This window comes from Drosophila sechellia, chromosome 2L, assembly GCF_004382195.2.
Source record: "Drosophila sechellia strain sech25 chromosome 2L, ASM438219v1, whole genome shotgun sequence".
NCBI lineage: Eukaryota > Metazoa > Arthropoda > Insecta > Diptera > Drosophilidae > Drosophila > Drosophila sechellia.
Genome location: NC_045949.1, coordinates 4338832 through 4360972, shown reverse-complemented (window position 1 = coordinate 4360972; position 22141 = coordinate 4338832). Strand labels below are relative to the sequence as shown.

Here is a 22141-nt window from a genome sequence, read left to right as displayed (position 1 = left end):
TTTCTATTCCAGCAGTTGTTGGTCAATTTAACACACAGTTAAACTGAACCAATGAAATCACTTTTTGGGCGCACACACTTTTTATCAAATTGCCACGACCGCCGTGTGACCCCTGCCCCAACTGACCTCCGACATCAATTTTTACACTTGCTGTCAATCAGTAGCCCCACCTCTGTCCAGTTGCCGTTCGCGCGTAACCTCAAACGCCGCCCACCACCTCCACCTCTACCTCGAATGGAAAACCCAGCTGTCAGCGAGCTTTTCCCTCTGATTTTGTGTGCTGCGAACGTCGGGTGCTAGGTGAGATCGCAGAGCCAGGTTAACTCCCAATGCCAGTGGCCACAATAGCATAGGGTATTGAAGAAAGAGCAGGGTATATTAGCGCCTTCGATGTCTTAAATAATTAGATTGTGGCGGTAATATGCCTAAATCAGCAACAATATTTTAAAGGAATTTTCATCAATAGATTAAAAGATTTTTAAATGGGTATTTATTAATTGTTATTTATTTAAGATCAAGTAAATGGAGGGTACCACATTGTGTTGCAAGGTACTTCGTCGCCTAGTTGTCGACCCTAATTTTATTTTCCCCTTTTTGGTGGCTGCCACGCACCAGCAACGTGCCAATTAATCATATTAATTTGTTGCCATTCGCTTGTAAATTTCGTATCGATTTTCAGCCGCTCAGCCGCCCCAAAATGAGCCCCAAAATTTATGCAAATTTATGCTTGCTAGGATCCGCCGAGTCCTTGGGCCAAAAAAAAAAAAAATTGAATGGGAACCCGAACCGAAAACGGCCCGCAGCCAACTGAGCAAACATAATTGTAACTATTTTATGGCCAGCTCGCCAAAAATTATGTTAAGCACGGGGCAGTAAAAACAGGCAGCAACGAGCCACCAACAAAATAACAACATCATCATTAACATCCGAGGCAGGAACAACAACCACGAGATGAAGAGCAAGCACAATGGTGGCATTTTAAAAATCTAATTAGCTGCTTCAATGGCGAAATTTAATTAAATAAGTTTGTGCAACTGCCGTCGATGCTGTAAAGTTAATTAAAAAAGAAGAACTGTTGACACATCCACACATGCAGGATGTGCGGTGTAAACAAGCGAAAGCGAAGGATGAAATTGGAAAAGTGGAAAAGCACCTTGGGAAATATTCCAGCCACTTAACCAAGTTGAGCCAAAGTTCTCAGCGTGCCGATGGGCAAAGTTATGAGTGCTTGACTTGGCTGCTAAATTGATTTGGATTATCAAAGACAAATTGGCTAGAAAGCGATGATTTATTTATCCACGAGTGGGCGCACACTTAACCATACTTTTATTGCCACGCGAATATTTATAGATTTTCATAGCCATATCTCATATCTTTAGTTGTGACAAGCTTCACGCCCATAAATTTCTATTGGAGCCATTAATGAAGTTTTATTTAAACAAACCACTTTTTATGCACTCAGTATGTGGTGTTAATTACTTGAAGTAATATAGCACGATTGCATACTTCTTGCAATCGTTTATTTATATTTTCTTTAATAATAAATTCCCTATTCCCTATTTGTATGCTTACTTAATTTGCTCTTCACTTTGCTCCTTTCTTGCCAAGGACATGAAATCATACATTTGCATATGCGATGACTAACCAAAAGCTGACTAAATCGTAACTTCATTTAAGTCTGCTTGGTAAGAAGGACTTGGCGCAAGTGTTTGCCATTTTCCCATTTATTTGTTGTTGTTTTTGACGCTCTGGCAGCCAGGATGTGCTAGACAGGATCCGTGCAATTTGGTTTTTCAGATTTTTGGGTGGCCGAGCAAAAGCTACATGCGTTGTCCTTAAACGAATTAGGTAGAGCTTATGCAGGAACTCCCAGTAGTAACTACTTAACTGAGCAAAAAACCCGGGCTGCCATTAACTCTCCGATTTTATGCGAGCTTATGTGTATGTGTGTGTGTGTCTGTGTTTTTGTGTTCATCCTTGATTCCTGCTCCTGTTCGTCCTGTTCTCCGTCTCTCTTTGTGCTGCTGCTCACTTATTAATGAGTGCTCTCTCTGCCATCTCTGCCCCAACGGCTCCCAAAACCCCAGCGCTCCTCGTTTTACCCGCCACATTTGCACATTGCGCCAGGATGGCCTGCTCCACGTGGAGCTGCCAGGACGCCTACGTCGCTATCTGAGCGCCTGGCTAGCAATTCCATGCGCTTCTCACATACAAACAATCAGGATTGCGGAGGGGCACACGAATGGCATACACACACACACACGCACACACTGCACCACACAATTACAGACGGCGTTTTGAAAGGACGAGCTGGAAAAGCTTGCGTCTGAATTGAGAAAAAACCTAAAAGGACGGGTCATAAATAAGGAATCGAAGTAAGACATATCCTTTAAATAATATACAATAAACAGCTGATTATAACAGTTTAATTTCCAACGAAGTGTTTAGCTTTGCTACTATATAGTTAAGCTATTTAGGGAAAATTTATTTCATTTAATTTACATATTTTCGTATAGTTTAGGATTACCTTACCTGGGTATTCAAAAACTTACGACTAAGCTACTGAAGGCCAAACGAATATCTCGCGTTTTATTTAGTTTCACTTTTCGCCAGGCCCTTTTTGCCGCTCATTTTCCACAGAAATTTTTAAATGTGCAACTGTTGAGTATTTATTAGTGTGCCCCATAAGCATGAATGGTTTTGTGCGTGTGCGTGTGTGTGAGGGCAGGGGTCGTGGGTCAGGAGGTATGTTTCGGGTCTGGATGGGTCGTGTGGCTCCCCAGGGGATTTGCGCTTGAATACCATTATAGCGAATATATTCAAGTGCGCAGTGGAAAGTTCGGGGCGAACTAATCAAGAACCTATAAATAGGAGCCCAGTTCCCATGAATTCAGGTGTTTTCTGGTATTTCATGAACTCGGCGTACTGGAGATCTCAATCAGCTTTTTATGTTTATGTTTTGGCGAGTAAATTATATATTCAAAAGCTTGAAATGTACGGCGCGAAATCTGGAATCATTAAAGAGATGATATTAAATAATTTTTTATCTGCCTGAACACTTGGAATATACGTTTACTCCTGGTGATTGTGCTAATAGAACAAATTTTAATTAGCTCATCCATAGCCTAAGCAATTATATTAAGCAAGAAAACTATATTGTGACTTTACTGTACTCTGACCAAGTTATTGTAGAATTTCGCAAATTGATTTTGGTTGGCTATTGCTTGATTGCTGCTACAAACAAGTTACCAGTGATCTAACTGCATGCAAAACCAGTTTCATATTATGACCTACAAAAGTCGCTAAAAGTTGGCTAAGCTGATAATTCTGCACTAAAACTGGCAGCGCAGTCGACGTCATGGCTGCTCTAATCTAATCTACATTAATAGCGTTTATATTTATGATTTTATATTTATCAATACATAATGTAACGAACAAACATATTATGTCATATATATTCCATCAAGAAATTAAACATATAATCATCATATGCATTCTATATACATAATATATTAAGAAATTCTAGTGAATTGTGAATGGTATTATATTGGCTGAAGGCAAACACAAAGCCGAAAGCAACTTATTTTACGAGATAAACTAATTTGTGGGTGGGTGGGAATTGGGGGGCGGTAAAAGTGAACGGACGCAGTGACGTCGGCTGCAAACAACAACAACAACGACGGAAAAGTTGGTACACTTTATTTAGTAGGGTATTATTTTTAGGCACGCGAGTATTAGCAATATAGCATTATATTTCTGTTTCGGGTGGTGTTTTTCACGTAGACTCCGTGGCGCAACGGTAGCGCGTCCGACTCCAGATCGGAAGGTTGCGTGTTCAAATCACGTCGGGGTCAGTTCGGAACTTTTTTTGCAAAACATTACTAATTCCTTGTAAGCTGCAGGAAATGCCAAGTACATTGGGTTACTATAGTAAATATATTTGAATACTAATAGGAAACTGATCCCTATATTACTCTTTTCATTATTTTTTTATAAATTATCAGATGATATCTACCCACTAAGCTGTTTTCAAATTAAGCAAATCAAGGACATTTCTAATTTACCACGAATTTGTTTCGTTAACTTTGGCCCAATTACTGGGAATTCATTTCAGCTTCCTCTGCCAGCGAACGAATAAATCAAACCAATGTCACCAATTACTCATCTACTTACAACCCAGTGGGCCGAAATGATCTCCCTGGTCCTCTGAGTGAGAATCTGTTAGGAAACCTTTTCATTTGATTTGCAAATAAATCTTTTCAATTCGCCTAAGTGACGCTTTTCAAAGCTAAAATAAGTTGATGCGCCCTATGCTAAGACTAGTTTTGTTTTTTGTCAATTAACCAGCGAAAAGTCAAAGCAGAAATCACTTAAAGTATTCAATTACAAAACGTAAAACAACGCAGCTCGAAATAAAAGAGATGAAAAAATAGGAAAATAGGGGAAAATGCTAGAAAAATGCTGGGAAAATGGGAAAATCAAGGCGGAGGGTGGTCTGAGAACCAACAAAGCGAATGGAAAAGTGAAATGAAATAAAACTGCGGGACAAAATGAAAGGCAGTGGCAGACAGGGACGGAAACGGTGTGCGAGGGGAGCAGCGATTGCAGAAATAACTACAACAACAGGTGGCCCCCGCATATGTTGCCGTTTCGCTGGCACCGTCCGCTAGGTGGCGTCTGCTGGCATTTACCTCCCTCAATTTATTTCGCCTGTCACTGTTTTTCCCTACCTCTCGCCCCTCTCCACGTCCACGCCGTGCGTCCTTGTGGATGGGCGTTGGCGTGGGCGTGGCCGGGTGCCTCTGGCCTTAGAATAAATATACACTACCCACTTGCCCCCCTCCGCAGTTTAAACAAATAATTGTTTTTTGGCCAGCCAACCAGCCATCCAACCACCCAGCTCGCTGCTGCACTTTTTTGCAAATAAAGCCAAAGTTGTTGCCGCAGTTTAATCTTTTTTCGTCGTCGTGATTTCAACTGCTGCAGGCTGGCGGATGCAGCTGCTCCAGGAGCGCGGGGCTAATGCAAACAGGTCAGGTGAATGGCATACAGTGGGGAAGTGGAGCCGAGCTGGCGGACCCTTGAAAGCATCGCTAGCCGGAGGGTTTCCCCAGCTTGACTTGTGCAGTAATAAAAGGGACACAATATTTGTTACATGACATTCAAACTGCTTACGATGAATGGGAAGTATTTTTAGTAGTCATTTCTTCTACATTATTTAAAATAGTTGAAACTATATGTTGCTTGAACTCATACTTTAATGAGCTGCAAGTATCTTAAAAATATAGTGAGTGGTTATTTTCAGAGACTGTTATATAATGACAATCCACATTATCTGTTATAAACACGAGAATTTATATCCTTTTTATTTGGCCCATTGTGCGCAGGGAAACAGTCAGTTGTTAACTCTGATTTAATGGCCACAATGCAATACCTGCCACTGCCTGTGTGTGCGTGAGTGTCTCTGTGTGTGTGTGTGTGCTCGACCGAACATAACTGCTCCTCTTCCCCTTCAATCCACTTTGAGTTCTCCTGTAGCCCATGCACCGCCACAACCTCAACCCTTTCGTATCTGTCGGGTTGGCCGTGCTCAACAGAAGTGGCTACGTGCTGTGTTTGCGGCGCTCGAGATCCATCCGGATACCTGATGCAGTCTGCTGCACTGTGCGAAAAATAGAAACAATATTTGAATTAAATGTATAGTAACATTAAGTAAATAATATTTATATATGTAGCAAATTATATTTGCTGTAAGTCAATATGCTTTATTAACGAGTTAGCACGTATAAATTGTAAAAGTTAAACCTCAGATTGTAAGAAATTTCCTTTTGGTGTACGATGCCCGGCAACTACGTGATGCGGTCCTTGTTGTGGGCTTTTAATGGGTTAATGGCGCCAGCTGCCGCCCCCGCTCCATTCATCCCGGCAATGTTGCAGCTTGGAGTGGCGAGAGCCATTGGCATTATGATAAATACACTTTCGGGGCGGCCGCTGCAACTTCGGGGGCGAATGGACTTCTAAATTACTTGGTGGGCCAAAGTTTCGGACGCGTCCTGTGCCTTGTGTCCTGGCCCATGGCTATTGAATCAAAGCACATTTCCGGACAGCAATTTGCTCAATTGTGGCAAAAGTTTGCCGTCGTTTGCATAAAATGCTCGTTGCATCCTCGTTGTCGCTGGGCTGCAGGACAAAAAGTTGCAGGACCACAGAGAATGTGAGCTGCCTGCTGCAGACAATGCGCAATCTGTGCCAGGCACATGTCACAAGCACACAAACACTGAGCCGGGCACGTAGCAAGTTGTACTGTGTGCCAACACACCGACACATGCATCGACACACAAAGACAAAGGCGAGGCGCAACCATGAGGCAGGCTGAGGATAATGGAGATGAAGCTGCCAGAAGACTGCACAGCGAGAAAACGAAGATGTTCTACATAGTAGCTAAGTAATATATATGGACAACTGGGATTCCCTGGGATAGAAATCACACATGAAAAGGTGCCCAAACATAGGCATTTCCGGTCAACTGTCATCCGGGTTCAAAATATATTCCTATTTCCACAGTGCAACATCATTTTTTCGCAACTACTTTAACTTAATGCAGTATTGCGTTCTTTTCGTGTATAAACACAGCCGTAGCGAAACAAAAAACTTGAGGGCGCTGGGCGTTCTTGTGTGAGCGGTGGGCGTGGCAGGCAACCTTAATGGTGTCAGTAATTGTTAACTCAAGCGACGTTTATTTCCCGTGCATGTGTGCGTGTTTCAGTTGCATACTTTGTGGCGCTTTCATTATACTTCTTTGCTTGGCACTTTAACGCCGCTGTAAAGGATATAGATGGTACATATGCGAACAAAAACCAACAGGAAGCACAAGTCAAGTGTCAGCTTGCAGGAAAGGAGCACTGAAGAGGGCTTTCCCCTTAAATGTCATTTGTTGTGGCGGAATGGCGGTGAAGTAAATTACGTATACGCCATGTGGCGGTCGTAGTGGTCGCAATATAAAGTGTGGCCCTCAGGGCATTTAATTGACACTTGACTTCACTGACACAAATGACACGCCAAGCGGCATCTGATGGCCCTGGCAGCTGACCCAAAACCCCGCCAGCATTTGTCAATCCTGGTGTCAAAATTAAATGTCCGCTGCGTAAGGCTGCCTTCGCCGAATGCCGCCAACAGGATAACAACAGTCGTTATAAATTTGTCTAGACATCGCTGTCCACTCGCATGACAGGCGACCAACAAAGTGGCACAAAAGTCAGTCCTTGGACAGCCAGTGACATGGCTATTTGTGCGCTGTGGAGCGGGCCATTTGTGCGACTGCCACATAAAAACTGTTTTAAATTAGTTGTTAATTTAACTACTTTGTCTAATGGCGCTTTTTATGTGTTGGCTAGGATAATCATTGGCTTGGTGGACACTAAAAGGAAAGCTGTTTTATATCCTTTAGATCATATTAAAAATAGGGCAATTAGAAACTGCTCTAGCTTAACTAAAAACCTAAAGAGCTTTGAAAGTACTCTTTAAAGTAGTGTTAATCCTTACTTTAAGGCTTAAATTTCTAGTGGACTTTAAATGAATTTAAAACTAAGTGATTATCCCACGAAATGGGCATAAAAGTAATTAAATGTAGCAATTCCTCTCCCTTTGCATTCTGATTCAGTTTCTCTGACTTTAATTCTGCCTAATCCCCATTGATTGCCATGGGTAAAATGGGTTTTGTGTGTGCTCAAGAGATATTCTACACAGTTAAAATTCAGAATGACATTTAGATATTATTATTCAAGAATATTATGGTAAGACTTGCAATATATTCAATAAAGGACATCACTGATTCTATTACCACTGACTTTTGACTACAAATTGACTACATTTGGCGAATGAGTTTGATTTATGGTAAGGCCACCAGCAAGCACACACATTTTGCCGCATTATCTGTGGTCTTCCGAGTGATTAAGCAATAAATATACAAGTTGACAGTAAATTATTAACGTCGAAAATGGAGAAGTAGTTGGGGCTACGGGAGCAGCTTAGGGAACCCAAAGATCTAATCGCTGGTATCCAGGCCAGGACATCTTTTACCAAGGCCAGGCACGTAATCCTGGTAAATATTTGAGCAAATATTAGAAGTAGAACAAACTCAAAACGTGACACATTTAAGGGGGCGAAGTAATCGATTTTGCTCTTTTAGCCAGGACAATTCCCACGCTCTGAGGGTGTGGGTGTCAAAAAAAAGGACCTTAAGTGCATAATTTGCGCTCGAATGAGTGGCAATAACCGGAAAGCAATTCAAAAGTCATTTGTAAGCGCCACATAAGCCCGTGGGCGGGGTCAGGAGCGGAATTCAGGGCTCCGTCTGTCTGTTCCTGGGTTTCGTTTTCGGTTTCTGTGTCTGCGCCTGGGTTGGGATCATAAACGTAAAACGCTTAGCACTAAAGACAAAGGCAGCTCACACACACACACACACCCATATACATTAATGTGGGCGAGGGGCGTGGCAGGACCAGGGGTTTTGGTAGAAGCAACAATGCCGCCAAATGAAACAGCAAACAGAAAAGAGCAGGCGCGGGAATGGGGAAAAAAACATGGCCATAACAATAAAAGCATAACAATAAGCAGTAACAACGAGGACAACATCACCGGGCTCTACTGCATGAGGTAACACACCCACACACACCCACAACACACAACACCAGTGCTGACATCCGAAAAAAAAGCCACATCAAACATTTAAAAAACCTGGAGGTACCTGAATGTTTGGCTAAAATAGAATTGCATACAATGGTATTCTACCAAAACACGTTTTTAGCACAACGCATTGTTCGCCATTTTTACATTAGATACATTTTAAAATTATGCTTTTAATGCTATGGAAATTATTATAGCGGAGTGAAATTTTAATTGATTTTTCAGTATTACCAGTTAAGTATTTCCGACATGCAAGTGGAAAAACAAAGGATATCTGTATTAACTTCTATTGCATCCTTGGAATCCTCATATTTGTAGTGAGATCTGCAATTTGGTTAGTACGAAATTCCCGCCATCCGCTTCTCTGTCGGCTAAAAAGCCAAGAGGGCCGAACCAAACCGAAGGTGGCATCAGTACAGACGCAGGATCAGGATAAAGGAGCGGATGTGGGAGGCAGGCTCGTGGCCATGGCGCTGCCAAGTGTAGCAGATTAACGGAATGTTTGTTAAATGGCGCACGGCTGCGTTTCAGGGGCAGGAGTTCGTCGAGTGATGGCGGCAGCGAGCGGAGGTGGAGGGCAGGACTTTATGTAGGCGCGGCTGTGGAATGCCGTAATTCCCATTATTTAGGGCGACTGTGTGGCATTGTTTGGTCCCTTTGGAGAAGACAAAGCAGACACTAATAAGGCAGCCAGACTCACAGAAACCACTTTCCATTTGTGCTCTCCCTATTTTAAAGCCTTCACTCTTAGTTCAGCTCTTAAAATATTGAATTCTACAGCTTAGTGTGCGCATTTTAGCTAATTAAAAAATATTTGAAATGGAGGCCAAGTTTAAGGACGGCAAATCGAATCGAAAGAAGGCCACACATTTTTGCCATTGAGTATTTTCATTTGCCTAATGCTCCTTTAAGCCGCTTAGGTTGTTATATGTGGTCTCTTTTGTAAATATACATATATACTCTCAAGTTGCTCAACGAAAATTCCTGATGACAATGATGGACATTTAAGTAGGGATTTATTGGGTGTTAAGAAATCAATGGCACGAAATCAATTTCATCAATAAATCACCAGTCATTCCACTTGAACAGAGTCGAAAAGAGACTTTCTCTTGTTACTTTGAAAGAAGTAAATCCCAAATCGAACGGATCTATCTATCTATGAAAAATGTCCTAATATATTTCCAGTACTTTAATCATAATCATAACTCGATTTTCGCCTCACAGGACTAAGGACTGTAAAAGTGAACAAATTGAGCAATCCAGACTGTTCTTTTGAGCTGATTCTATTTAAACATTGGCTTCTGTATTTACGGCATACGCCTCAATGCACATGAATGATTTCATTTTTGGCTGACTGGCGGTGAAGTCAAATCGAGGTGGCCCAAAATCTGACAAAGGCATTCTTGTATAAGCTTATATATTTGTACACAATTTCAATTGATTTGCCGTCAATTTCATTTGCCAAAGTAAAAATACGAGTCCCAAAAATAAGGCAGATACACTTTTGCGTATGTACACATATGCATATATAGGCCAGACTCGCCCCGGGCATAATGAATTATTATTTTCCCCTTGTGCTCTCGCCAGCCCACTCCTCTCACGCATTACGCATACGCACCGTGTACTCAAAACCAAGCCGAGGCCGCCTGTCAGCATGTTTGTCCGTTGTTCGCTGTCCATTTGTCCACTGGCCCAGCCACAATCATTCATCATGCAGCAACAACAAGGCGCAACAAGCAACACATTGTTCTTGTTGTTGGTTGCTTGGTCGGTCGCCAGCTTGAGCCCCCATTTTCCGCTCATTTTCCATCCTATCCCATAGCCATCACTCCCCCCGAAATACGCCCACTTTGACATCGATATGGCGTTGATACACACGTTCATCGAACGGACATTGTTAATGTGTTCTACGTATATTGTTGCCCAGCTCATTCCATCTTTTGGCCCACACACACCCACGCGTATTTGAACTAAGGCAAAGGCAATTATCCTTGCCTGGCAGCAGGACCCATCCCCGAGTGTGCTAATCCATCAACAGGACTCCACGGGAGCTTCAACACTTTGTCTTCTTTTGGAGCAGCAGGATCTTAGGAGCATTTGTACGTGCTCCATTGTGTGGCAAACGGAAGCTGCAACTTATTAGAAGTATTTAATAATTTAGAAGAACAAATTATCCTTTAAGGATAAGTCTGATTTGGATAATTAAAATTTGTATTTCAAAGACGTTTTGTAAAATATGTTGGAACGTGAGATGGATTACCACAATATAAATGATACTGTTTTTGGCTGCGGTGCCCTGCAAATATAACTTTTCTTAAAGGTACAGATCCTGTCATTCAGTCCCATTTTCACTTCCGGGTGCAATGGTTTGTACTCAACGCAGTGCTCCTCATTTTTAGCATTATTTGGCTCATCATTACACCACAAATCCGAAGCCACGGTCTGACCAGTTGAAAACCAAACAAAAGAGTCCTGCTTGGCCAAGTCGGTGCCAGCAGTCCAATAAGTCGTATCCATTTCCTTATCAACAAGGTATTGATAGATCAGCTTCTGTTCCTTCCGGTCTTCAAATGCGACCAAGTCAGCGTTCATTTGGCGACAAGCCTCGAAGGCATCATACCAGTTTCTATTAACCTTATTTTCAATAAAGTAATAACTATCTCCGATCTTGACGAATGGCGCTGTGGGTGTATTCAGATATGAAGCAACACCTAGTTTAAAGATACACAAATTTACTCTTTACAACAAACAATTGGTAAATAGAATTTCAAGACCTACCTTCAACAACACTAGTGGATATTTGGTAGGCCGCAGACAGGGAAATTATGGCCAGAAAGGCACTGAGTGCAGTTAGCTTAGTAACCATTGTTAAAGACTGTTTTGATTATTGTTGAACAGTGCCCTTTTATATAGATATCTTAATAGTACTTCAACAGATACTTTAAGTACTTAAAAATGATAAGGTAAATGATAAGCGATTCAACAGCTTAAGCATTTCACTTTTTCAACTGAAATTATTATCTATTTTACAATATTATCGATGGGCAAACAAAGAGATTCACATTTCCGTTAAGGTTATAAGATATAATGAACAACCTAATTCATGATAGGAGACAAATTTCGCTGCCATTAGCGGAATTCAAATATAATTGCCCGGGAAAAGAATCCGCCAACTGGGGGGCCATTAAAAATCACTCCAAACTGCTTAGACTGCAAATTGTGTTTTACATTTTTTGCCTCATTATTTGCACGGAAGTTGGACACGAATTATGGCCAATGTATAATAGCCATTAAAACTTTCTTGTTTGCCCACCAACTTGAAGGATGGAAAGGCGGGAAATGGAAATGGTAGTGGCAATGGCAATGGCAATGGGAAATGGAAAATGAAAAACCAAACCGAAAAATGCCAAGGTGCAGGAGCTTGAGGTGGAACACGAGAGTTAGACGAAAACTTTTGCAATAATCATTTCGCTCCCTGACTGACTGCCGCTGTCCTTGGCAGGACACAAAAGCGCTGGCAGGACACACAAAACGCTGTGTAAAACAAAAATACGAAAAATCCTGTGGAAGGAAAGAACAGCTCAGATAGAAAAATTTAGCAGAGCGGAGCTCCGCAATTGCGCGACTGTCAATACAAAACGAACAATTGCAGGAGCTGACCAACTAGCTGCCATTGACAATGTATAATGGCCACACACTCACACCCACACGAAGGCAACAGGCTACAGTGTCCTTCTGAATTATTGAGCGTGCAACTTGTTGAAAATCCAAGGATACCGACGAAAGGGGAAGCTGCGGGCAAAGGCAACTACAGTCTTAGTTGTGTTTGTGTGTGTGGGTGGGCGTGGGTGGCACCTTAATTTACTCATTTCAACGAAATGTTAAAAATTTACCAAGTTATTTGCCCACGGGAATGCCTGCCTAGCAAGGGTAGCCGGAAAAGCGCTGAAAACAATTAAAAAGTTTGAGGCGTTTGCCAAGAATGAGCCAAGAAATGTGGATGGATTTATGGCGTCCTAATGGGTTGAGGATGGCATTCCCAAGAGGAGAGAGGTGCTGGCGCGTGGTGGAGAATATTTCAAAGGGTGTCCTTGGAAATCAATAATGCTTTGCCATTTATTTTGTTGCACTTTCAATTTCCTTTCATCAATCAGTGAAATTCTTGGTTTCATACAAGCAGGAAACGAGAAGAGTAGCTGAGTGTAATCGTCTAAAGTTTTATATCTCATCATCCCAATTTAATAGAATTTCAAGGGCAATAAATCTTCAGGACTCTATTTTTACTTGATTATTTAGCTCCCACAAGTGGAGATCCGTTCATTTCATTGGCCATTTGCAACATCAGCTCACAGCTGGCTGGAATGGCAGTCACGTCGATGCTGTATGGCCAATTTGTTCGTGACCAACACTTTCATGGGCAGTTAGCCACGTCCAGCGGAGGAGCATAAAGCTGCCGCAGTTTGCTCGTCAAATGCGCGGAAATGTGGCAAGTAGTTGCAGAGAATGGTTCGGTGAAGTTGTGAGCTGAACAATGTACAGTGGATTTTATTCTTAGACTAAGAATATGCAAGCATGCTTTAAATATATATCCCGTTTTATATCTTCTGCTTGCAGAAAATGTCTTTATAGAGATGGCCAAACTTTCACGACGTGCCTCGTCGTCTGCAGCAACGCCCTCCACAGCAAGAACAGCATCTACTGCAACAACTGGCTCCACATCACTCAATCCAAGTCATGCCACGCAGCAAGCAGAGGAGCAGCAGGATCATAAGGAACAGCAACGGCTCACACGTCGTGCCGCCAGCAACAGCAATAGAGTCCAGGCAGCGGCTCTCATTGACACGAGTCCTGATGTCCTGCATGAGAATCCACCGCCATCACCGACACCGGCGGCGCTTACGAACAGCAGCAGCAGCAGTAACAGCAGCTACAACAGCAACACTGCCACGCCCACAGCACCCGCCCATGCCCATGTTACGGCCACGCCCTATATGCCGCTACTGCCGCCGGGCGAGCGGAATCTGACGGAGGCGGAAAACGCAGCGGAGCGGGCCAGGATACGGGAGGAGTTCTTTGCCACGTACGACGTGATGACGGGCGTTAGGATCGCCGCCACTTTGGGCGGCTTCTTTGGTCTGATGGTGTTCTTAATCGTTTGGAAGAGTCGCAGCAGCAGCAACGAGACGATGAAGGTGCTCAAGGATCCCAAAATGGCTGCCGTAGCGGCGGTGTGCATGCAGGAGGAGGAGGAGCGCGAAATCCACGACGCCATCGTGGCCACGGGCATGTCCATTTATCCGGATGAGTACGATGCAATGGTCTACCGTCGGCAGCGGATGCTCTCACTGGGCAATGTGAGTGCTCCGCCGCTGCTGAACCGTGGATACCGATGTGGTTCGATGGGTAAGTCCTTTAAAATGGATAATATTTTCCAGTAAGTGGTTTCAACGAAGTGAAATGCCTTCATTTCAGGTGGCGTTGGTGTGGGCGTTCCAGTGGGCTATAGCTACCTTCTGGAGCCACCGCGTCGCTTCTCCTATTCCTCAATGTCCGGCGCAGGAGGTCATGTGGGACGTCGCAAGAGTGGGTCGGAGTCGTCGCGCATCTTCAGCAACTATCCAATGGGCGGCAGCTTTGGCACGGACGACTATTTCGTGGAGACGGAGGACGAACTGGATGCGGAAGAGTACATGCAGTCAGGTGCCGCGGATGAACCAGATCACCAGCACCAGAGAACGGATTCTACGCGCAGCAAGCCGGGATTTCTGCCCGTACCGATGGCGGTGAGTGAAAATGGAGCGGTTCGACCTCTCCGGAATGAAACCACACTGAAATGAATCCGTCTTATAACCCAACAGGGTCAGGACTCGCGGCGGAGCAGTGCCATGACCTGCTGCAGTACCGATAGCTCCTACCTGGAGCGGCGCACGTCTGCCTACATGGGCGGTTGCATGGGCAACCTGCCGCCCACGCTGCAACGGAAGCTGTCGACTGCTTCGCGTACATCGAGCATTGAGAACTGGGACTACTACTACCCAGACATTCAGGTGATTCAGCCGACGCCCAAGGCCTCGCCATGTCCCTCGGAGCGCAGTGTCCACGAAGGATCAGGATCGGGTTCTGCGAATGGATCGCGGACATCCAATCTCAGTGCATCCAATGTCAAGCGGAAGCACAGCATCGTGTCCTATGATCCTCACAGTGCTCAGGCGGGCCGGAAGCAGCAGATCCACTCGATCAGCGCGGACACTGTGGACGTGTATCCGTACAACCAGGAGAGCTCCGTGGACCTGGCCTTGGCTCTGCCACTTCCCAAGCCCGTGCAGTCTGCCCCGCCCACCAGTGCTCACCAGGCGTTCCACTTCTGCGACTCGCCATCCGAGGAGCTGCGTCTGGGTGTCCGGCGGAAGCTCACGCTGGTGGAGCTGCAGCGCAACGAGAGCAACAACAACAGCTTTCCGTACACGGCCAATGCAGCGGTTCCGGCCGGAGCGGTGGTCACCGCAGCTAGCTCCAGTAGTATCAGCGTGGACAGCACTCCAGTAAGTCTGGAGCGTTTAAATGGTGCGGGGAGCTGCGGAAGCGCCAGCCTGGCCACCATCTCCGTGTCCAACAAACTGCCGCCGCTGGGGAATAACAATCCGGAGAAGCGAGCGCCGCTGGCCTCACTAAGTTCCTTCAAGATCTCCTCGCTGGAGTGTCCTGACTCCGAGCTGCGCTCTCTGGACGAGGACTCGGTCTTTGGGCTGGAGAGTCCGGCGGACACGGATGATGACATGCAGCAGCTCAGCAGCGACAGCGAGGAGCAGGAGGCAGCAGCACAGGCTGCCCAAGCACAGGCCGCCTCAATCCGGGTAAGTGGGGAGACCAAGCCCAATCCCGTGCTGCATGCCGTGCCAGTAAAACGAATGAGCCTGAGCGCGGTGCCCTCTGCGGGATTGACGAGCGCTGCCTTGACTAGTGGTGGTGGAGGAGCACGGCCCCGGAGACCACTGCTCCAGCGACATCGCACCATCAGCGTGACTTCCAGCGACCGAGTGGCTCTCATCAATCAGCCTCTGCAACAGTTCCACATGGGCTTGCCCATCCAGTCGGAGGCGCCTCCGCTGGAAACCCACTTTGGAGCAGTGGTGAGCCAGAGTCCCCCCCGACGGGGACCTCTGCTGCAGCAGTACAGCGATCCGCAGACGACGACGACGACTACAACGACCACCACCACGGAGGAGGACACCTGCTCCACCCTGAATACAGAGCTGGGGTTGGTGGAGGCGTCTGGAGTAACTCTCGGCGGTGCGGAGTCTGCCACACACACCCAGTACAGCAGTCTCAACACGGTAATCAGCATGGGTCGGTCCACGCCCAGTCCCGTTCCCGTTTCTGTTCCTGGTCTAACCACCCGGATGGACAATAATGCCGCCACTCAAGTCACACAGCAGCCAGCTCAACTGCCAACGAACGCCATCCGGCTGGTGCACGATCCCTGCCCCTCGTCCGTGTCCGACTCGGTGATAGCCACCCGGCAGCAGAGCATCTGTGTGCCCGCCTCCCTCAAGGATCTGATCCTGCGCAAGGGATCGGGACCGGGTCCCGCTACTGTTCCCACCAGCGGTATCAGTCGGAGTGCCGCCAATCTGAGCTGCGAAGCTGGAGTCACTGCATTGACCACAACGACTGCAACGCCCGCCGTCATGCTAGAGCTTCCCCTGATCCGGCTGCCTAACGAGGACAACGAGGAGCAGCAGGAGCATCGGGCCCATTTGATACGGGACGACGGTGGCTTGGTCGGCGAAAAGCGCGATCCCAGCCTGCCCGGCACTTCCAGAAAATGGTCCAAGGAGACACTCTTCTAGCCCAGCTGGTTTCCACTGCTCCAACAAAGGCAGTTCCCTGGGCCGGGCCACTAATTAAGAGCTTAGCAACTGACTTTGTACGTATGGTGATGGGAGCTACGGTGAAAACCTCCCTAAGAAGGTCATGGAATCATTCCTTCTTTAAGTACTTCGAAAGAGTTTAAAAAATGTTAGTTTCTATAAAAAAAAGGTTTTTTAAATGGAAACCGAGTATTTAAAATATCCTTTTTCAGGGAAGTTTTCACTGTAACTCAGGTTGTCGCCTGGTCTGGCAACCAACTTCCTGGGTTGCTCGAGATCCGGAACCCGGAACTATGAAACGCGAGTATTGATGAGTATTTAGGTATAGTTAAGGAGGATTAGATTAAGCGCATTTAGTCAAAATATAAGATAGTTCGGTCTGGCACACGGAGTCACAGTACAGTAGTACATGCCTACTAATCATGCATAGACCGATCGGGAGGAGGAAGTGGGTAATGAACAACAACGTATTCGTACTTAGAGACTGTTGTCTATTATTGTTAATAGAACTCTAAAAGTTAAGTAGTGATACTCGGATTTATTTTTCACACTTTATCTGTAAAACAAAAGTGCAGGCGTACGAATATATATATTTGTATGCGGCGCCATACTGAAGAGAAAGTTTATACATATATTTCTATAGATATATCACCAGTCGCCACCATATATCGGTCTTTCTATCTCTATCTATAGCTCTCCCTCTTACGGAATGAAAACTCTTCTAGTGTCTTAACCAGCAGCCAAATACTTAAAGTATTGTAATTTAGAAATTTTATAGAGAGCACCGCAACTTCGCATCGAATCCTTGCAACAAAAGTACTCTGACAGAAGACCTTAAGGACCTCGAGGGGTCCGCCCGAAGATGCCTAAATGACCTTAACGCGTAGCTAGACAAAAGGTGCCGACTTTCCAGTAACATTTTCGCATTTCCCCACTTGCTTGTTTGAAAACGAATTGTTGTTGGATATATAATAGAGTTGTTGTCAGAATATAAAGTTAGAAAGCGAATATAGAAAAATGACGAACATGTATGTAAACAATTTCCTAACTCATCCCACCTACGCATCTCTATTTTTCTATAAAAAGCTAAAGCCAAGGGAAGGGAAATAATGAATCAAATAACTCGGATTACTCAAATCAAAATACATAATTAGTGGTCGAAAGGCGAAATAATATGATAGAGCTGCATTTTGAAGTGCCCCAGCCCCCAGAGACTTTCTCACACGCCTGAGCCTCAGCCTGAGCCTGATTTGTACCTATCCTATGCATAAGTATATATTTATATACACCACACATGTATAAATCGAGCCCTATTTGAATATTTTTTAATACTAGTAAGTATTTTGTACGACGAGATCAACTCGAAAGGCGCCTAGGAAATGGAAATGGTATATCAAAAGGAAAATCCCCGAAACACAAACATTTAATTGTTGGTTATATGCTGAAGAACGTAAGCGTAAATGAAAATTCGTAAATGAAAATATTGTAATTGTAGCGTTGATTTGTTTCAAATGAGCAAACATATACATATAACTAATAACGTAGATAAATATACATACCTATATTTAATGAAACCAATGAGCAAACCTAACTTGTGTAAGTCAAAGAGTAGCGGAACCAATTGTTAAACCTAAGCATAATAAATCTGTAATAAAACTGAGCTGTTGTATTAAATGAACAATAACAATGTTGAAGACAAAGTTTGGATATCGGTGCCAATGCGTAGGCCATTCAATTTGTGAACTTCGAAAGTACTTAGTGTTTTTACTAGAAAAGACTTCTTTCCATTTTCCGCGAATGTTTCGTTGCGATATTTTCTTTTATACTTTTGTACTAACGCCCCCCTTTCCATAGTCCGACCTAATTTCCATAATGTTAATGAACTCGATCGATGTCTATATGTACCTCTAGCTAAACTCAAAGCATAATTGATCAAATTGGTAAATGAAAGCAATTCGAAATTAAAACGAATATGTGTACTACTAACGCGCAAATAAAAGAATTATTAATGCAAGTTTACTTTAAAGAACGGATTAAAATTTTTAAAAGTATGAGCAATTAAAGAACAAACTTAGTTAAATGTTATATATGAAAAACCAAGAAATTGATGTACATGTTAGCGATATTAATGAGAAATGTGACAAGTGAAAAATAAACCAGAAGAAAATACATATACACAAGTTGCCAAGAGACAGCCGCTTCTATTTGGGATCATCAATTTGTTACGCCTAAATGGGATACATTAAACTAAGTTGGCGGGGTACGCGACACACCTTAGTATCTGTACTTGGTGGAGTAGTCCTTGGGCGAGACCACCAGACCACGTCCCTTACGGGCTCCTCGGTACACCGTTTCCACGATGTCGATCATCTCTTGCTTGTCCTCCAGTGGCCAGTTTATTTTGTTGTTGTTGCCCGTGCCCAAATCGATCATGATGTGCTTGTTGCGGAAGAAGAACATCACCGTGCAGGGATCGTACAACTCGTACATCTTGTTGAAGTCCGGCACCTCTGTGATGTCCACCAAATAGATGACGGCGAAGTTCTTCACTTTCTCGGCGATGCTGTACATGACCTCATCCATTTTCATGCAGGCGGGGTCCCAATCGTGACCGAAACGTATTACCTGGAAGGGAATCAGTGCTGGTTACTCATGTCTGATAGGCGACCAAGTGGTGCTCCACGGAGCAGTATCTTTTTAAGCCGACTCCGATTACTCACAACTACGCGGTCCTCCTCGGAGAGAATGGCCTGGTCCACCTGCCAGCCATTGTGCAAATGGGGGAGCATATACGACATCCTGGCGCGTTTTTATTTTAAGTTACCGCAGAAAAATTAAAACATAAACAAAGTCTCACAAAATAGTGATGTACTAACAACAATAGTTGTACATTATCGATTACATATCGATGACAGCTGCCAGCGGAAACGGAACCATGTTGCTATCGAATTTCAAAAAAATTATATTTCGAATAAAAACCAGTAGAATATTGTTCGGTTTATAGTTAAGTATTTAATAGCCATTTAGTAATTAGTAGCGTCCTTATCAGTTCAAGTATTTCTGCTTAAAGCTATCTATGTGTTCCAGCACCCTGACCGTCATCTCGTTGATATATTCGTCCCGTCCCTGCTCGGTGAATGGATCGGGAGCACTGCGTCGCGAGACGTAGTGATTGGGCAGGTTCACCTTGTGGCGACCGATGGACTTGATGATCAGCCACAGGATGTAGAAGCTGAACCACACGGTGAAGTAAAGCGGAATGTACCAGAGCTTGCGGCCAATGTAGAAGTAGCTGTACTTTTTCACACGTGGCTCCGGTGGCGGAGGTGGTGGTTCCGTCGGCGGTGGCGGTGGTGGTGGTGGAGGTGGAGGAGGAGGCGGTGGGTGATGGACATGGTGATGGTGGTGCGGATGATCATCGTAAATTACATCCGGATAGGAATCATCCGGATACGAGGGCTGGTAGTCGAAGTGAGTCGGATAGTGATCGTGGTGGTGATCGTGTACGTGATCATGATCGGGTGCATGGTCGTGATCGTGATCTTCCGGCTTGGGCGCCGCAGATTCTGGGTGAGATTGCAGCCAACCGGGCGGTGGTGTGGCATACTCCATGTTGGGATCGTATTTGTGATCGTCGTCGGGACCTGAACCATCATTATGCAACGACGGCAGACCGCCGATGTCCCCATCTCCGCCACCGCCACCGCTATCTCCACCATCAGCAGGAGATCCCATATCCATGTCATCTGCAGGAGCAGCACCGCTCATACTGTCCTGATCCTTGGAAGGAATGTTGTCCTGTGCACTAGCTGGCAGGGTTCCGATGGAATCATCATTACCGGGGTCATCATCAGCCGGTGGGGAAGCACTCGCCATACTGGCCGCCGTATCCTTGTCGGCATTGTTATTGGGCACTGGACCGGGATATTTGTAACCATTGGAAGATGGCCCCGGATATATGTATCCAGCGTTGCTCAGTCCTCCAGATGCGGGTGGCAGGTAACTGGTCACGGTATCCGATGGCAATGCGGCCTTGGGATCCTGGGACGGAGACGGATACTTTGTGTTCAACGGCGGAAAGGAGTAGGTATCGCCTGGGGAAACATAGGAGTTCACCGAATTGGAGCCGGCGGCCACCTTGCCATCCTGTCCATGGGAATGATCGTGACTGTGGTCGTAGCTGTGATCATGATTGTGACCCTTGAACAGACCAGCGGCGGTTCCCTCGCCAGGAGCAAAGCGATCTGCGATTCCTAAGGGAAAAACAAAGATGAATAATAAAAAAAATATGTGTTGGAGAATTTAAAATCTGTTTTGATTTGTATGTATACTCTATTGATGCGATGATGATACCTTTCTTATAGCTGGGCCTCGCTTGATAGCGGGATGGATTTCGTGATGATGAAAAGTAGTAGGATGGTATACCTTGCGGGTAAATACGTGTCTTCGAGGGTCGGGAGTTGTACTGCTGTGGCTTGCCGCCCCGCAGCAACGGAGTTATCAGTTGGCCAAAGGGATACGCGGTCCTGTAGTCCACGGCTCGTCCTGTTGAGGCTCCTTGTACGACTGGCTCTGTTTGCTCCTCGGATACAGGAGCAGGATCAGAGTAAGGCGCAGGATCACCGGCTTTCTCCGCCTCCGTGACAACTAACGGAGTGACAAACAGTGGGGGGGAACTGGTTGTTCCCTCGGGTTGATGGTTGTAGGGAATGGGTGGTGGAGTTGTCGTGGATGTAGATGTAATCACTGGAGCTTCAGTGGTGGATACTACATTGTCACTGGAGTTGAAGCTGCGCGAGCAGGAAGTGTCAGGAGACTTGATAACCGATTCGTAAACACTTGCAACTTACGTCCTCGGAAATATCAAATCCGTATTAAGAGCCTTGAAGATGCGGGGTCCCTGATCGTTTGCAGCTCCAGTGCCGCTGACCAAAACCTGAGAGTAGGCTTGTACCCTTCTCAATCCAAGGATAAGACTGAGACACACCACCAGCGCCCAGTTGGCGCCTTCTAACCGCATCTTGTGAATTTCTATCTAAATATCGTTTCACCTCGGAACACTTTGTAAATATAATTATAGCTTCGCACTATCACTAAGTATCCTTGGGGGCTACTGTCCTCATGTCCGCCGGAGCTCGGAAATAACACTACCGCACCGAGTCGCGAGACATTTTCGAATACAACGGAGCGCTGGGCTGACCATTGGTTTTATTCGACTCCGTTTGGGCAAGTTCGTGATTTCGTTTTTTCATGACCCAGATTCCGGGCAGAAGGTGCTACTAGAAGTGATCTATATACCAACGATCTGAACGGGCAGAACAGCACTTTCATTTCGTCGACATCGCAGGTGCTAATTGATTGTTACTCCACATTTCTGATGGCATCTTCCGTTATGTGCTCCCGGCCGCCTGGTATTTGTGCATGTGGAGTGTAACTAAAGTTTGAATCCGTGGCTATTCGGTGAATACCTCATGAGGTACTGGGCGTGTGGCTCCAATTTTGCATCTAATTAGTAACATTTCAAATGGTCATGAAACATGAGGATGTATCTGCACATTCTAAATGATCAGGTTAAACAGAAAAAA

At 45.1% G+C, this 22141-nt stretch overlaps 4 protein-coding genes and 1 non-coding gene across 6 annotated transcripts in view; 2 read left to right on the top strand and 3 right to left on the bottom strand.

The window, feature by feature from the left end:
• Positions 1–18746, top strand: part of LOC6613339 — a 36970-nt gene extending 18224 nt beyond the window's left edge. The window contains exons 3-5 of the mRNA XM_002037779.2: positions 13300–14088; positions 14158–14468; positions 14544–18746. Coding sequence (XP_002037815.1) covers positions 13317–14088; positions 14158–14468; positions 14544–16535 — 3075 coding nt within the window. The 5' untranslated portion in view covers positions 13300–13316 and the 3' untranslated portion in view covers positions 16536–18746. The remainder of the gene's footprint in view (positions 1–13299; positions 14089–14157; positions 14469–14543) is intronic.
• On the top strand, positions 3783–3854 carry Trnaw-cca. Its single transcript has one exon. It is a non-coding gene; the product is annotated as a tRNA-Trp (tRNA).
• On the bottom strand, positions 10887–11556 carry LOC116801522 (C-type lectin 37Da). The gene is made up of 2 exons (XM_032721744.1): positions 11464–11556; positions 10887–11396 (listed from the first exon to the last, which is right to left on the bottom strand). The coding sequence occupies exons 1-2, from the start codon at positions 11549–11551 to the stop codon at positions 10942–10944; spliced, it is 543 nt and encodes a 180-aa protein (XP_032577635.1). The 5' UTR covers positions 11552–11556; the 3' UTR covers positions 10887–10941.
• Positions 18730–19425, bottom strand: LOC6613338 (thioredoxin-like protein 4A). Its single transcript, XM_002037778.2, has 2 exons — positions 19277–19425; positions 18730–19181 (listed from the first exon to the last, which is right to left on the bottom strand). Exons 1-2 carry the CDS (start codon positions 19352–19354, stop codon positions 18831–18833), a joined length of 429 nt encoding a protein of 142 aa, XP_002037814.1. The 5' UTR covers positions 19355–19425; the 3' UTR covers positions 18730–18830.
• Positions 19426–19548: 123 nt separating this feature from the next.
• Positions 19549–21732, bottom strand: LOC6613337 (extensin-2). 2 transcript variants are annotated; one of them, XM_032727599.1, is made up of 3 exons: positions 21407–21732; positions 20910–21346; positions 19549–20809 (listed from the first exon to the last, which is right to left on the bottom strand). In XM_032727599.1, the coding sequence occupies exons 1-3, from the start codon at positions 21574–21576 to the stop codon at positions 19602–19604; spliced, it is 1815 nt and encodes a 604-aa protein (XP_032583490.1). In that variant the 5' UTR covers positions 21577–21732; the 3' UTR covers positions 19549–19601. The 2 variants fall into 2 exon arrangements, with proteins under 2 accessions (XP_032583490.1, XP_002037813.1); XM_002037777.2 differs by having other exon boundaries at positions 20982–21346; positions 21407–21731.
• Positions 21733–22141: the final 409 nt, after the last annotated feature.

What these genes read in the sequence shown, in the direction of transcription:
- LOC6613338 (XM_002037778.2), bottom strand. Translation starts at nt 19,354, where the DNA reads ATGTCGTATATGCTCCCCCATTTGCACAATGGCTGGCAGGTGGACCAG. An exon ending in CCGAGGAGGACCGCGTAGTT is followed by an intron (nt 19,182 to 19,276) that starts GTGAGTAATCGG and finishes ATTCCCTTCCAG; the next exon opens with GTAATACGTTTCGGTCACGA.
- LOC6613337 (XM_032727599.1), bottom strand. Translation starts at nt 21,576, where the DNA reads ATGCGGTTAGAAGGCGCCAACTGGGCGCTGGTGGTGTGTCTCAGTCTT. An exon ending in GATTTGATATTTCCGAGGAC is followed by an intron (nt 21,347 to 21,406) that starts GTAAGTTGCAAG and finishes CTGCTCGCGCAG; the next exon opens with CTTCAACTCCAGTGACAATG. An exon ending in GAGGCCCAGCTATAAGAAAG is followed by an intron (nt 20,810 to 20,909) that starts GTATCATCATCG and finishes TTTTTCCCTTAG; the next exon opens with GAATCGCAGATCGCTTTGCT.
- LOC116801522 (XM_032721744.1), bottom strand. Translation starts at nt 11,551, where the DNA reads ATGGTTACTAAGCTAACTGCACTCAGTGCCTTTCTGGCCATAATTTCC. An exon ending in ATCCACTAGTGTTGTTGAAG is followed by an intron (nt 11,397 to 11,463) that starts GTAGGTCTTGAA and finishes TCTTTAAACTAG; the next exon opens with GTGTTGCTTCATATCTGAAT.